General features: G+C 38.7%; 9 protein-coding genes across 9 annotated transcripts; 5 read left to right on the top strand and 4 right to left on the bottom strand.

Annotated features, from left to right (window-relative positions):
* Positions 1-64: 64 nt before the first annotated feature.
* On the bottom strand, positions 65-1306 carry Bathy14g02520 (beta-galactoside alpha 2,6-sialyltransferase ST6Gal II; the record flags this gene model as incomplete). Its single annotated transcript, XM_007509071.1, has 1 exon — positions 65-1306. The coding sequence occupies one exon, from the start codon at positions 1304-1306 to the stop codon at positions 65-67; it is 1242 nt and encodes a 413-aa protein (XP_007509133.1).
* Positions 1307-1840: 534 nt separating this feature from the next.
* Bathy14g02510 (ATP-dependent Clp protease proteolytic subunit) lies at positions 1841-2653 on the top strand (the record flags this gene model as incomplete). Its single annotated transcript, XM_007509118.1, has 1 exon — positions 1841-2653. One exon carries the CDS (start codon positions 1841-1843, stop codon positions 2651-2653), a length of 813 nt encoding a protein of 270 aa, XP_007509180.1.
* Positions 2654-4096: 1443 nt separating this feature from the next.
* On the top strand, positions 4097-4320 carry Bathy14g02500 (predicted protein; the record flags this gene model as incomplete). The annotated part of the gene is made up of 2 exons (XM_007509115.1): positions 4097-4151; positions 4199-4320. 2 exons carry the CDS (start codon positions 4097-4099, stop codon positions 4318-4320), a joined length of 177 nt encoding a protein of 58 aa, XP_007509177.1.
* A 171-nt stretch (positions 4321-4491) lies between these two features.
* Positions 4492-4875, bottom strand: Bathy14g02490 (predicted protein; the record flags this gene model as incomplete). Its single annotated transcript, XM_007509191.1, has 1 exon — positions 4492-4875. One exon carries the CDS (start codon positions 4873-4875, stop codon positions 4492-4494), a length of 384 nt encoding a protein of 127 aa, XP_007509253.1.
* Positions 4876-5396: 521 nt separating this feature from the next.
* Positions 5397-6698, top strand: Bathy14g02480 (predicted protein; the record flags this gene model as incomplete). Its single annotated transcript, XM_007509244.1, has 1 exon — positions 5397-6698. The coding sequence occupies one exon, from the start codon at positions 5397-5399 to the stop codon at positions 6696-6698; it is 1302 nt and encodes a 433-aa protein (XP_007509306.1).
* Positions 6699-6978: 280 nt separating this feature from the next.
* Bathy14g02470 (predicted protein) lies at positions 6979-8095 on the bottom strand (the record flags this gene model as incomplete). Its single annotated transcript, XM_007508983.1, has 5 exons — positions 6979-7071; positions 7129-7322; positions 7377-7584; positions 7634-7672; positions 7727-8095. The coding sequence occupies 5 exons, from the start codon at positions 8093-8095 to the stop codon at positions 6979-6981; spliced, it is 903 nt and encodes a 300-aa protein (XP_007509045.1).
* Positions 8096-8525: 430 nt separating this feature from the next.
* On the top strand, positions 8526-9281 carry Bathy14g02460 (predicted protein; the record flags this gene model as incomplete). Its single annotated transcript, XM_007509216.1, has 1 exon — positions 8526-9281. The coding sequence occupies one exon, from the start codon at positions 8526-8528 to the stop codon at positions 9279-9281; it is 756 nt and encodes a 251-aa protein (XP_007509278.1).
* Positions 9282-9399: 118 nt separating this feature from the next.
* On the bottom strand, positions 9400-10251 carry Bathy14g02450 (predicted protein; the record flags this gene model as incomplete). Its single annotated transcript, XM_007509126.1, has 1 exon — positions 9400-10251. One exon carries the CDS (start codon positions 10249-10251, stop codon positions 9400-9402), a length of 852 nt encoding a protein of 283 aa, XP_007509188.1.
* An 814-nt stretch (positions 10252-11065) lies between these two features.
* On the top strand, positions 11066-14236 carry Bathy14g02440 (THO complex subunit 2; the record flags this gene model as incomplete). The annotated part of the gene is made up of 1 exon (XM_007509056.1): positions 11066-14236. One exon carries the CDS (start codon positions 11066-11068, stop codon positions 14234-14236), a length of 3171 nt encoding a protein of 1056 aa, XP_007509118.1.
* Between the last annotated feature and the right edge of the window lie 81 nt (positions 14237-14317).

The raw sequence follows: 14317 nt of genomic DNA, 5'->3' as shown, positions 1-14317 counted from the left end.
CTTTTCCTCATCTCCAGGACCGGGTCTACTTTCTCTACTACGATCTTCATCTAATTCTACGGTTCTAGGAACCATACACACAAATGTAACCTAAGTCCATCATAGCTGACAAGATCCAGCCGTCCCAATCAATCGTATGACCCTTTGTTACGATAGCTTTTTTATCAAAGTACTTCCCACTTCGAACGCTCCCCTTCGTCGAAAATCCATAGAGATCCACCGAGGTACATAAACCGGATTTTATAAGCATCTGAGTCCTCATGAGTCCAGCCGCAGGTTTGCCATCCTTAATTTTGTTTCTTTTCAGCCAAATGTTCACAAGTTCGTTCCTTAACGTTCTCATTGGTCGCATACCAACGTCAGTGTCGATAGCATACACGTTCGATCCTTTGGGAAGAGGTACCTTAGCGTCAAAATAGCCGAGTTTTGGCTTAGCAGAAGTCTTGTAGTGTCCTTTCACAAACATCAAAGTAGTTTTTGTCCCAACATTCTTCTCATAACCTTTAATTGGAGTATTATAACGAATAACAGTATCATGAGCATCTATTTCGTCACCAAACTTGGCCTGAAGAAGCTGATCACCAGTACCGATGAATGCACAACTTCCTAGAGAATCTTTTTCCAAAGCTGGTGGCAACTTATATTTTCCTTCCTCCTTGAAGGAGCATTGTTCGTTGCGGGTTCTGAAGATGCAAGGCCACGGGTATATGGGCAATTTTCCTTCTCCCGAGTCATCAATGATTTCTGGACAATTTCTGTAAGAGCAAGGAGTGGGAGATGCCATGAAATTTCTTATGTAGTTATAAATTTCTGCTTGAAACTTCACATCTGGGGGATTTTTATCCAAAAGCAACTCTGTTGGAGCTTCAGATAAAAGTCTTCTGCGAGAACTCTCGGTGCTCTTTTCGTACTCAATATTCTTCACTTTGGGAGGATAAGCAGGGTATGATCCTTTGCAGTGCGGAGGTGGCCATCGGCGGAGAGCTTTCTGCCTTACAATAATTTCACTATCATTGTGCTGTAACTTTAACTTCATTGGTCCAGAAGAAGAACTTTGTCTTTTGCTATTTTTCTCCTCTAAGGTCTCAATTTCTTCCTCAAGAGAGGTGTCAACTACAGAATCACTCATATGAAACTGCCCTTCAGAGCTAAGTCGATCTTGAATTTCTTCAGAAGACTGCCAGAAAGGCTTTTGACTAAAGTCTCGGGAGAGGATACCGAGCTCACCAATTTTTCGAACATCAAGTTGAAAGGAAGCAATCATCAAAGAGCACAGGGCCAGGAAAATGAGCTGAAAGCAATACATATCAACAGCACGAAATTATGCTTCAGGTTTTTATTCCCGAGAGTAAATCATAACATAAAAGTTTAAAGTGAGGGAATCGAACTTGTACTGAAAGACTTTCTCTTGATTTCAGTCGCAGACTCTAATCTCTTAATGAGACTCTGGCATAGTAGCATTTGAAGATTAGCTTCCTTGCTATTTCTATTGTAATATTGCACACTTCGAAAGAACGACACTACGCGTAGAACTTCTCTTTTCGTTTTGTACTTTCGTTTTTTTTCAGTAATCGTTTTTTTTGTCAGGGGGCCACTATTAGGGGAAACGGATTTTGTCTTTTTAGGGGGAATGGAATTTCACCCAATGGATCAGACTACCCGCGGGTAAAACAACTTCTAAAAGAAAAGAAGGAAAAAAAACAAGGGATCGTCAAACTCCCAAAAATCTGTAGGCTGCGCGAAACCACGGGGCAGTGTTCTTCTTCCTTGAACAGGTTCTGACGAGGAAAAATCAGTTTTTGGCCAAAATTGATTTCACAGCATTCTTGAATCAACCAACATGAGCGTTGCTTCGATCGCGTCGCCTCGTAGAGTCCTGAATCCACTCATAAGTTGCTCGGGGGAGCAAAACAACTGCAGCCTCAGAAAAAACAACAGAGGTGTGTGTACTTTGAAGCCATTCCCTCGCTTCACGCCAACTGAATATAATTATCGTAATCTAGTACGTTCTGGGAGTGGTGCTTATGCGCAGCAAGGGAGAGGACCACCGGCTCAAGTTATGGAAAGGTTTCAAGGGGTTGCCAGCCAACTTATGACTCAGCGAATTATACGCTTGGGCGGAGCTGTTGACGATGATAGCTGTAATTTAATAGTTGCTCAGTTGTTGTGGTTAGACAGCATCGATCCAAAAAAGGATATTACGCTATATATTAACTCTCCAGGTGGGTCAGTGACTGCAGGCATGGCTGTTTTTGACACGATGAGACATATTAGACCTGATGTTTCAACAGTTTGCGTTGGTCTTGCAGCTTCAATGGGCGCATTTCTTTTGGCATCGGGTCAAAAGGGGAAACGATTTAGTCTTCCAAATAGCCGAATTATGATACATCAACCCTTAGGAGGTGCACAAGGACAAGCTGCTGATATTGAAATTCAAGCGAATGAAATTATGCATCACAAATCCACGCTGAACGGATATCTTGCAGAGTTTACAAATAAACCTCTTGAGAAAGTAATGGAGGATACTGACCGTGATTTTTTTATGTCTGCTGCAGATGCAGTTAGTTATGGTTTGATTGATGCGATAATTGACCATCCAACAAACTTGGCTGTTTCTGCTTCAGGAATCCAGATGTATACTTCAGAGCCTTGAGTTCACTGAGAAGAACATGTTTAAAACAAGTGCATGTACGAGGGTAGATAGAATTATGAAGAGAAGTCTCATATTCAATTACGAAGTTTTAAAATAATTCCTTTAGAAGCTATTTCATGTTGTACATTGATCTTCACACCAGTCATACTTCTTACATTTATCTCCACTCCAGTCTTCTGTCTAGTAGCACGCGACGCAATCGAATGGAAGAGAAGTAGTTCCTACTGAGGTTAAAGTAGATATCGATGGAAATTTTGAAGGGTGTGCGCGTTGATTATGATACTTAACAGCGTTTGAAGCTTCGAGTTCATCCTAGATCTGATAGGAAACAAGGAAGAATAAAAAAACAAAAGTGTAGCTTTTGCACTCATTTAAAAGAACTATCTCCTAACAATTTTGACTAGATCAACTTAATCTTCGTCAATGCAAGGTACTGTGGTTCATAAAACGTAAATTGAAGCTACTAGAGAAGAAAATGCGACTTACTGTTCCAATGGTGAAAGCAAGAGAAGAGGCAAGAAATCCAACATACAAAAATGGTGTAGCAGCGTCAGAAATTTCCAATATCTGTAGTAAAATAGAGGAATTTAGAATTATAAATAGTGAGCCATGAACTTCACAGATTACCTGAGAAGACAACGACGACAATCCATCCGAGGCTTCGGATGGTAAGCAAGCAATTGACAAACCTACAGTAAAAGTGTCGTTAGATTGAGCGCTTTGGATTTAAATCGTGAGGAGAATCCAAGTAAAAGTCCAAAGTTCGAACAGGCCACAATTGAGCTCACGCCGAATTCCACTTTAGAAATTCGGCGCGGCCATAATAGGCATGGTTTGTACGAGAATTTGACTCCGACAAGAACTTACCAGACATAATCGTGGAGACGCAGGCGGAATTTCTTTTCTGAACTTCCTCTCCGCGGGAAGTGTTACGGTGGGAGGCTTCTACCGATACGCGCTTGCTACGCTGCACATTATTCGCAGATTTGCGTGCAAGTTGGATACTTCCTGAGCTTAGAACTAACATTTTCGGGCTGGTGTTCTTTGTCGACTTTTCCGATTTGGATTAATGACATATGAAGATAAAATGTGGTATCTAAAGTGTTTGTGTGTTTAGGGTTCTTCTCCTTTTCTTGACCCCCTTGCTTGAAAACGGTGAGATTTGTCGGCCAAAATAAAAAATCAGAGGGTACGAGCTGTGCATGGAAATTAAAAGTGAATATATACTGAAAATCTGAATTGCTTTCAAGCTTGATCGAAGCTGAATTGTTCACCCAACCAAGGAACACTCACTTTCGACTTCGATTTTACTTCAGGTCTTCAGCTGCAGCAATTTTTTGCACAGAGACCACCCGAACGATTCCTTCCACTCCCACGCATACAGTGGGATACATTCTAACAGCGTGAATCGGAAAAAAATTGCTGAACGAGCAAGCGCAAGAAATGAACGAAGATCATTCAACCCATAGGATTCCTGGAATCGCATATAACTGTGGAGGTATCTTTTTTTCAATTCTTTCAGTTTTCAAACTTACTTTGGTGCAGATTGCGGTTCTGAAGTTGTTTTACGCCCTGGCGACATTGTAATATGCAGAGAATGCGGGTATCGTATCCTTTTCAAAAAGAGAACGAAGCAAGGTAGGTGGACTTCCGTGTGTAACCAATAGGTTCTTCTAAGTTGCTTTAATATTTTCACAGTGGTTCAATTTGAAGCTAGATAGTTGTGTGCTAAAATGGCTCTTTCCTACTAGAAAAATAATATGAATTCTAACCATGCGCGATACGCAGTAGTAACAAAAGGAGTGATCTTCACAAGATTGTAAGAAGTTCACTCACCCTTAGCTTTCTTCAACGGCACTTCCTGTATCCTTCCACTTGTATGCACACGAAACACACTGAAAAAATAAGGACATACCATCTGTTGTTGTTAACGAGAAAAATACTGCCTCTCTGTGACCACATTTAGAACAACGAGCATCGTTAGATCTCGGGAGAGTCGGGTCCGTGCGAACATCTTGAATTACAGTCGTAACTTCATCTGATGTATGGGCGATTGAGTTACGATATACACAGTCACTGTCGGCATCTATCAAATAGTCGCAGTTTCTACAGACATAAACTAACTTTTGCCTTTCTCGATCTTCCTTGGGATACAGTAAATCATTGCTGTTAGGACAGAAGCGCAACTTCACCATGCCCTCATCTTCTCTTCCTGAATCCATCAGAAGACGCGAAAGAAGAAGCAGTGTTCTCTTTTGGATTTTTTTTACCGTGGGCTAAATAAAACTGTGTCCACGAATATTTGTATATTTCGCTGAAAAACAGAAATATGAATATACGTCTGCTGGTGTGTTGGACTGCTTATACTGCTTTTTGCTCTCGTGGTTGCACTGAAGTTCTTCAAACAAAATATTTTCTTCCCGCTAGTATGCTCTTCTTTTAACTTGTCTTGTCCGTCCCAAAATTATCTTTTTCTATGAGGCAATTTATTTAGGGTTTTTGATTTTGTTTCTTCCAAGGCTCAAATGCCGATAGTGCCCAGTGTAAGTAACGTCGTGTTTTTGTGTAGTGTTACTACCGGCTGTCAATGGATTCACATTCGCTTGCATTCTATTGCGATTGAGAAAGTAAAATTCACTACCGATTGATAAAAATGCTTGCGAGTTCACTTTTTACTCGTGCTTTATTAGGCTCCCTCAAGATGCGGGCAAATTGTGAAAGGAAATTTGCTACCCACGACAAAATGTCCAAAGGAAATTTTATTTACGCAGCTCTTAGATATGATGCCAACAACTTCAGTGTTGAGATGAGTAGACCGTTAGGCATAATTCTTGAAAGTATTGAGAATTCTAGAGGAGCGCTAGTAGCAGAAGTTATAGAAGGCGGAAATGCTTCGAAAACTAAAAAGATAGATAAGGGTGATATTCTGATAAGCATTGAAGTTGATGACTGTGCGTATGATTGCGGTCCAAACATACTTTTTGATAATATTCTAGAACGGATAAGTGAATCTCCTGACAAGAATGTCATAATATTGAACTTGAGTAGAGCTAAACCTGTCAGTAATCCAGAACTGGATGAAGTGTCTAGCTATTGGGAACAGAAGAAAGAAAAGAAAAATAGTGGCCCAAGAGTAATAAGAAGAACTGTTGGTGTAGACCCAAAGAATATCAGAGTATATCGGAACGGTTTGATTGGAGAAGGGAATTTCGGTAAAGTTTTTCTTGGAGAGTGGAAAGGACAAAAAGTTGTTTTGAAAACTTCAAAATCAAGTGTCATGGAAGCAGATGAGCTTCTCGATTCTGAATTAGAAATAAACGAATATATACATAGAAATGCAAAAGGATCCTGTGCACGATTCCACGGGTGTTGTGAAATAGATGAGCGCAACTCAGGAAATCTCTACGATGGATCGCTTCCCACAGGCTTATGGTTAATGTGGGCATATGAAGCAGAAAATACTCTCCAAGATGCTCTAAAATTAGACGAGACTAAAAGTTTGGATCTTCTTCGCCGCTCTTACACTTCTTACAATAGTTCTTCTCCAGTTGATTTATATCGACGGGTTAGCACGGATTTGTTGGTTTGTTTATCTAAAATTCATGCCATAGGAATCGTGCACCGCGATGTGAAACCAGAAAATATTATCTTAACAAGGAACGGAGTTAAGTTCATAGATTTAGGCGGTGCTGCCCTATGCTTGGGTCAGTCAATAAGTTATAAACCTGGAGTTGGACCGGCTGATCCTAGATATTCGAAACCTGACGATAAATACCTGCTGCCGTCTAGCGCCAATACTCCCGAAAGTGATAATTTAGAAAAATTATGGTCAGAATATATGCCAGAAAAGTTTGATATTTTTGCTATTGGTCTAGTTATATTACAACTGCTGGTACCATGTCTTAGGGATCCGAATGCACTAGATAAGTTCAACTTGGAACTTGAGGAATGTGGGTACGATTTTATATTGTGGAGAAAAGATGTCTGTAATTTCTCTACAGGAGAATTGCAAGTTCTCGATGGCGGAAATGGGGCAGGGAAATGAAATCATAGCGAATATGCTTTCCCCAAGCCGCTTTAGTCGCAAAAAAGCTGAGGACATTCTAGAACACAGATTCTTCACCCTCAAAGATGATGATATTTAGTTATGCTATTTGAGGAACATTGGATCATTATTAAAATATTGCTCCTGTCTACAAAAGAGATACGTACAATTCCTTTGTTTTTTAGAGCTAGTCTAAATTTTTCCGCTTCTTTTTTTCGCTTCAGAATAGAAAACAACTCTGTAAAAGCTCGTAAGGAGGCAAAGGACCACAGCGAAGGACTTACCCAAAGACTGTGATAGTATATCCAATCATACCCGTACTACTCACTGGATTGCGGAAAAGTAAAATAGATACAACTACAGCTACAGCTCCCTACATTAACGTTGAACGAGTTAAGTTTTGACCTAGTGAATATCTTTAAAGTAGCACCTTCGCATTTCCTAACACCTGTAAAGTTAGAGGACTTGTACATTTTGTAACCATGAAGTTGCTAAGATTCACTAAGAAAGCAATACTACAGTTCACGACAAGCACGAATCCGAAGATACGGCTAGACTTGCAATTAGATAACATCGTTTCGAATGCCAATGGTTCCATTATTTTACTAGATATGCTTAGTATTGCTGTGAAAAAGACTTAAATTTTTGCTAAGTTGTAGAAACCTTAGATAGATTTACCTAATGCACTTGGCGACATAAATAAGAGAAGATTCAAAGAATCCAATCTTTCATTTTCGTTTGTTAGAAGCAAGCCTTGTAACACTGATTTTAGGGCACGCGCAAATGTAGCCGTAAAACATGCAAGAAATCCCCAAAGGTGGAAAAGTGGTTCGCTATTACTTGCAAGAACAATACCAATTACTACAGGTACCAACGTTATATACACCTTTTGCAATTTTTATTAGCGAGAAGAAAAGAAAACATATTGAGCAAACCTCTGCTGTCTCCTTTTTCCTCAATATACACAAAGAAAGCTTCGTTGCGCATAAAAATCAGTTCAAGTTACAATATAAAATCAATAAACTCACCAACGCTGTAAAAAAAGGAGTAGTTGCACCAATTGCCTGATTAAAAGATACAGGTATGAACCTGAGTGAGATATTCCCTCCAACTACTGATACAACAAAGACGATAGAAAGAACAAAAACTTTGAACAGATGCCGTCTGCTTCGGATGTGCTGACGAGGAACTAATCCTGTCAAACGGATAACAACGCTAAGGATTAAGCAGGAAAGCATGTGCAGCATAGTGAGGAAAATTGGATACTTGAAGCCCCAGAGGCTCAACAGGTATTTGTTCAGCAATAATACTCCAATATTAGATATGTACCACGATGCTATCATGCAGACTGCGAACTTATCAACATTTGCAAACTGTATATCCGTCACCTCCTTCATACTTCAAGTTTCCTTTGGGGATTCTGGGTACACCAAAATATAGGAAAGGTGAAAATTTTTCTTCAAATTTTTACCCTTGGAAGTCGGCCCGGGACACCTCGAAGGGGATACAGTGAGACTGCCGGAGTGGTGACACCTATTTCAAAAATGTAAAAAACTCAGAAGCAGAAGAAATCGTTTACATATGTACACACTACCTGTGGTACGTATTATATATATCATGACTCGAAGAATATTTTTTGTGAACGTATCATAAGGCAAGAAACTGCAAAATACAAAGAAGTTGAGTAAAGAACTAGAGTCTAAAGATACGTCTAAAGATACTGGTGTGAGGCATTCTCCTATAATACGTGTTCCTGATAACTTTGAAGTGTATTTTTAATGAAGAGAGTCTAATACAGGCTTAAACAGCATAAGAAGGTTGAGCACGATGTCGGAAACTTATGAGAGAAAAACAGTTGCAATTATAGTTGTAGGTATGGCTGGATCTGGGAAAACTAGTTTTATTCAAAGGTTCAATTCAGCATCACACGCGAAGAAAATGCGAACCTACATTTTGAATATCGATCCAGCCACGACTAAAATTCCATACGTTCCAAATATAGATATTCGCGATACTATCAACTTTAAAAAGGTGATGAAAGATTACAGTCTCGGACCAAATGGAGCCATATTAACAGCTGCCAATCTTTTTGCAACAAGATTTGACCAAGTTATATCACTTTGTGAAAGGCGTCGGAATGAAATAGATTTTATCGTTGTTGATACTCCTGGACAGATAGAAATTTTTACATGGTCAGCTTCGGGGACAATAATCACCGAAGCAATTGCAAGCCGGTTCGAAACATTTCTCTTCTACATCCTTGATACCTCTCGTTCGAATAATAATCCACAAGTTTTTGTCAGTAATATTTTGCAGGCGATTAGTGTTCTGTATAAATCCCGAGTTCGACTTATTCTTTTACTGAATAAGGTCGATATAACCAATTCGAAGCAGATTAGAACGTGGTTATCTGATTTTGAAAAGTTTCAGGCAGCTTTTGACAAAGTTTCTAATTCTGCTTCAGAGCTTGGTAGATCAATTGGTTTGGTAGTTGAGGAGTTCCACGCAAAACTCTCACTAATTGATATCTCTTGCCTTACTGGAGAAGGTTTTGAAGATGTTTTTCACTTTCTTACGAAATGAGGCAGGCTTATGATCTTTTTACAAACTAGCTAGAAAGAACTATATCTAAAATCACACACTGAGCTACGAGCAATAACTCTTCCTCTGCAAATTTTTCTATTCCATACGTGGAAAAAAATCAAAGAATTTTCTTCGGTTCCGTCGTTGTGGAAGTGGCGGTTTGAAAATTCCTTTTGTTTATAACAGTTGTACCAGTTTTGAACTTATATCCCTCCGCACGAATGTAAGTGCGTTCCTGTGGTATTTCGAAGTTCCGTAAATACTTCGTGCCTGCTCTGCTTAAGACACATAGATCTATATTTGACCCAGATCCCAAATCATTGAATATACCTGCACGTATAGACCTGGCAACAAGTAATTTTGCTTCATCTTCGCTCATGCCATCTTTATAGTCGCTTTCAAATATGGACATCGCAGCCAAAGAGCCGCTACCCATTGTAGCATACGGCAAACAGTCAGAGGAACCGTGAGGATAAACTGTGAAAAGTTGAGGGCCGTGAATATCGAAGCCACCAAGGACTAATGCAGCGCCTACATGGCCTTGATATTTGAAAAGATGACTTTTCAAGATACTTTGCGCGGATACAACACGACTCTCCCTAAGTGTTGATTTACGATGGAGGAAGAGTGCAGAAGAAACCATTCCTTTGAGAATGAGAATTAGTTGAAAGATGGAAAAATAGACATAATATGTACCCGTGACAGCTTCTGTGTCTGCAGCAGTGCCTGCACCACAGCAGTAAATATTTGGTGCGATGTAATGGATTTTCTCACAGTTCTTATCAGCCACAGTCTCTCCATTCGTCGATCTTGTATCTGCCCCAAGGACTACACCATCTGCATAGATCACACCGCTAATAGTTGTTCCCGTTTTAGTTGCTAATTTTGAAGTGAAACCTCCTTCCTTTGCATTATGAGAAGAAGCACTGAATTCGAATCCACCGAGATCGAATGCGTCGGGATCTTGCATATCCGCTTTCAACTTTATTTGACTAATTATTGAAAATATTTGTAAAGTCCTCTTAAATCCAAAGACTGATTGATTAAAACTTGTAAAATCCAATGGAAAGCACAAAATCTGCCGACTCTCCGGCACACTCGGGACAGTCTGACTCTCTTTGGGATACTGGTTTTCCGTTGAGTGACTGTCTGTAAGTGTCGTGTTTAGTCGTTTTGGCCTTTGTACGGGTTTACGGGTTGTCACTCGCACCCTAAACTTGTCCGTTGCGGCACTTTTAGTTGTAAAACTTATTATCTATCCTAAATATGATATGATAATCCGCTGCTGGGGAAAAAGAAGAAGGATCCGACGCAGTACTTTTCTACACGGGAGGCGTTTATATACATACGAAAGGCGTGGATGTATTTGTAAGTACAAGGTCCTATAAATAGTCGCTTTTCTTGTGCACTTCGCAAACCTGAACCTCAAACAATTCAGAGGTGTCTTCGTAAAAACAAATATGAAATATTATTGTTAGTCAACCTGATTTAAATTATCGTCCGTTGGCTGTTACCTGGTGTTGTGTGTTTTTATGAAGAAACAAGAAGAAACAAAATTACGTCTAACGAAAGCGAGTCGATCGCACGATCGACGAAGATCCTTACCGTCTTACCTTTTCCCCGAATATTTGAAGCATTTTGATCCTATACTTCTTGGGAATTGTTCTTCAGGAAAAGGGATTGGAAGAGAATATCCGTTCCTTTTTTGAGAAAAAAAAACGAAGTATCTACGATAAACTTGGGGAAGTTAAGGGCTATGTATCATCCTTCTTGCGTTTTGTAGGATGCAGTCCAGCAAGGAGTTTAAAGAAAAGTATCACGAAAAGTTTTGTAAAACGGAATATTTGTACGACTCAATTGCGTCAGATATAGTGTGGTTAGATGCCTTTGCAAACGATTATAGCACAATTCAAAGAGAGCCCTGCATTCATGCACTATTTCATTGCTTTCCTGTTGACAATGCTGCAAATCCGAGAGAGAATTATGATGGAGCAAAAAATATTGAAGGTTGTTTGCGCTTGTCAAAACAGCTACTAATTCTTCAAAATTACAGAGAAAATATTAGGCGAATTCACTGTAGAAAAATAGCATCAAGCGGAATGGTACATTTGTTTCTTTTTCACCTGTCGGACAATGACATGGAGGTATACTTTATGAAATCCTTGATTCTTGTATTTGGCAGTTTCGAGAAAGTTTGCAGCAATCTGTTTTTCTTATTACTTTCATCGCTGTCAAAAGCATTCAGAATATCTTACAAGAAAGCTTTGAATGAACCGTTGAAGTTTTGTGATTATGAGTTGTATTATGCTGTGCAGTTTCGCCTGGGTCTTGAAGAAAAGAGCAAATTATCGCGACAAGTCTGGATGAATAGCACTACTATTTCGCAGTTTGACTTGACATCAGAATTTGTTCTCGCCCAATTAATTTCTTCTCATTCCTTGGATTTTTACAGCTCAAGTACGTCAAAAAATTTTGAAAAGTGGTTTAAGCTGAATTTTTCTTTGCAAAATATGTGCGAAGATACTGCTCAAACATGGAATGTGGCATTAATTCAATACTTAGTAAACGAAGAGATCAGTTTGCTACGTTTATATTTAAGTTATGAGGAATTGGTTTTCACAAGATTTATTTTAAGACATCTTGGGTTACGTCTTCAGCGCTTTCAATTTCGATCTGACATCAAAATATCGCTCTTGAGTATGATTTCTTCTTTACTTGAAGCATCATCTTGTACAGAGGAGTTTAACTATTCATTAAGTGTTTCTTGTGTGAAGAATTCTAATTCATGGCATTATAAGCTTCTGGAGTTATTACTTTGCTTGGGGTCACATATTCTAGCAGCTGATATGGTTCTTTATATCTATGTACTAAGATATTTCCGTTTGGCTACTCAAAATCTAGAATTAAACACAGAAATTGACTTACTAATAAAAGCTTTTGGATTTTGCTTTTGCCCCAGTCTTTCGTACTTTCCGAATAATCCAGCAGTAGCTGATGAGATATGGTCAGCTCTAAACAATATGCCACATCAAGCTCGCTATCGGGTCTATAACTTATGGGTAATATCAAATAATCCGAATGTACATTTTTTAGAACAACTAAAAACACAGAGAGCTCTACGACGACTTTCCAAAGAAAATGCAAAGGATAGTGGGAAGAAAATTGGCAAGATTGCTCATAGCAATCCAATAACGACGCTAAGTGTCATAGTTAATCAAGTGCAGGCTTATCCAAATATGGTCGTTCCAGCGGTTGATTCTTTGAAATACATGTCATATTTAAGCTTTGACATTCTTGTGTATTTGATATTAACTGCATTTTTTGGAAAAAATGAAAAAATGAAAGAAGATGGATTGAATGCTTGTTCTTGGTTTGCTGCGTTATCAAAGTTTTGTGGATATGCAAGCTTTAAGTACGTAGTGCTTGATATTCAGGCTCTTCTTCATTACGTTTTGAACGCTATCAGAGATTATCAAACTGCAGAACTCCTCATCTTGAAGGAAATATTGTTAGCCATGGCTGGAAATCAACTGCTCGAAAACCTGAGCAAGGAACAAGTAGAATCATTGGCTGGTGGTAAAGAGCTACAGAACCAGGTTTCAAATGCTTGTAATGTATTTTCAAATTCCAAGGTCAAAAGTATTCAGAGACTCAGGCATGCTTTTGAGAAGCATGGCTCGGACTCACTAGTAAATCCCTACCTAGTTCTTTTGGCTAGAAATCTTCAGTGCTTAATTTTCTGTTCTAAATTTGAAAAATTACACTTGCTGGTGAGGGCACTGGATTATTCTCGCGAGATTTTTGCACAATTCGTAAACTTTCTACAAGTTGCCTACACAGAAAGCGAGTATAAAGCATGTATTCCGAGTGTCCTGAAACTGAAGGAATCATACTATTTAAGTCCAGATGTAGTTTTCAAAATTCATAGGAAACACTTCCAAATTTCTGAGTTTGTAGAGACTTTTAACTTAGAAATGAATACAAGCAATTTGTTTTCTGCTTCTCAGGAAAAGTCAAATTGGCACTCATTGAATATAAAGTTATGTGAATTATTCTGGAACCTTTCATTACATCATATACATATTCCAGAAAGGTGTTACAGCGACATTATATCAAAATTAACATCCCAGAATATGGATTCAAGTTCAAGTTCCTTCAACCTTGGCTCAAAACATATATTTACTTCAGAGAAAATTGGTGAGTGTATTAGTCGTCTAAAGCTGGAAATGTTCAATCAGAAGAAAGACAGTTGTGATACAAGAATAGCACTGCGTTCTCTGAGAAATATTTTTCCGAGTGATGTTCTTCAGAGAACAGAGAGTATTTGCAATCTCATGCAAAATTTAGTTTTGCCTCGCTGCAGTAATTCTATATCAGATGCCATGTTTACTGCAAATTTTTTTGAGAGTTTGAGGCAAACTGTACCGCACTTCGACTTTTTCCAATATTTTGATATAGTAATGGAGGATATAGAGAAGAAAATAGAATGTTGTACTGATTTCGAAGCTGAACATTACGGATATTTCTTAGATGAATCGTTCAGAAAAATTATACATATTTCTTCCAACGATGATTATGTTCATCTTGTTCAAGAAAGTTACAACACGTCATCCACTCAAAGAAAGGGTGAGATGATTTATTCACAAATCAAAGTAAAAAAGATTATAATTTGGCACAGGAAGTTACTTCATGCTTTCATGAATCTTTTGAGAAAGGGAAGTCAGTATGACATTCGGAAATCCCTGGTAATCTTGAACAAAATTTCCACTTTTCCTGCTTTGCTCAACCATGGTGAAGTTATATTGCGTGAAGTAAAAAATATATGTTCTTCTTGTGATTATGATGATATCAAAACCATTACAAGAAGCTATGATGCAAATTTAAAGCAGCGTAAAATATTTTGGAAGACAGAAGATGAATTCATAACGAGTTCAATAAGTTCTGTATGGCTTTAATAATTTCTTATTCTCCAGGGCCAAGAAATGCTGCTTGGTTCCAAGTTAAAAGAGGTAAAGCAAATACTTCAACTGTATGAA

The sequence above is a fragment of the Bathycoccus prasinos genome, assembly GCF_002220235.1.
Source record: "Bathycoccus prasinos genomic : Chromosome_14".
NCBI classification, from domain to species: Eukaryota; Viridiplantae; Chlorophyta; class Mamiellophyceae; order Mamiellales; family Bathycoccaceae; genus Bathycoccus; species Bathycoccus prasinos.
Note: the sequence above shows the minus strand (reverse complement) of the source record. Positions and strands in the feature narration are given on the sequence as shown.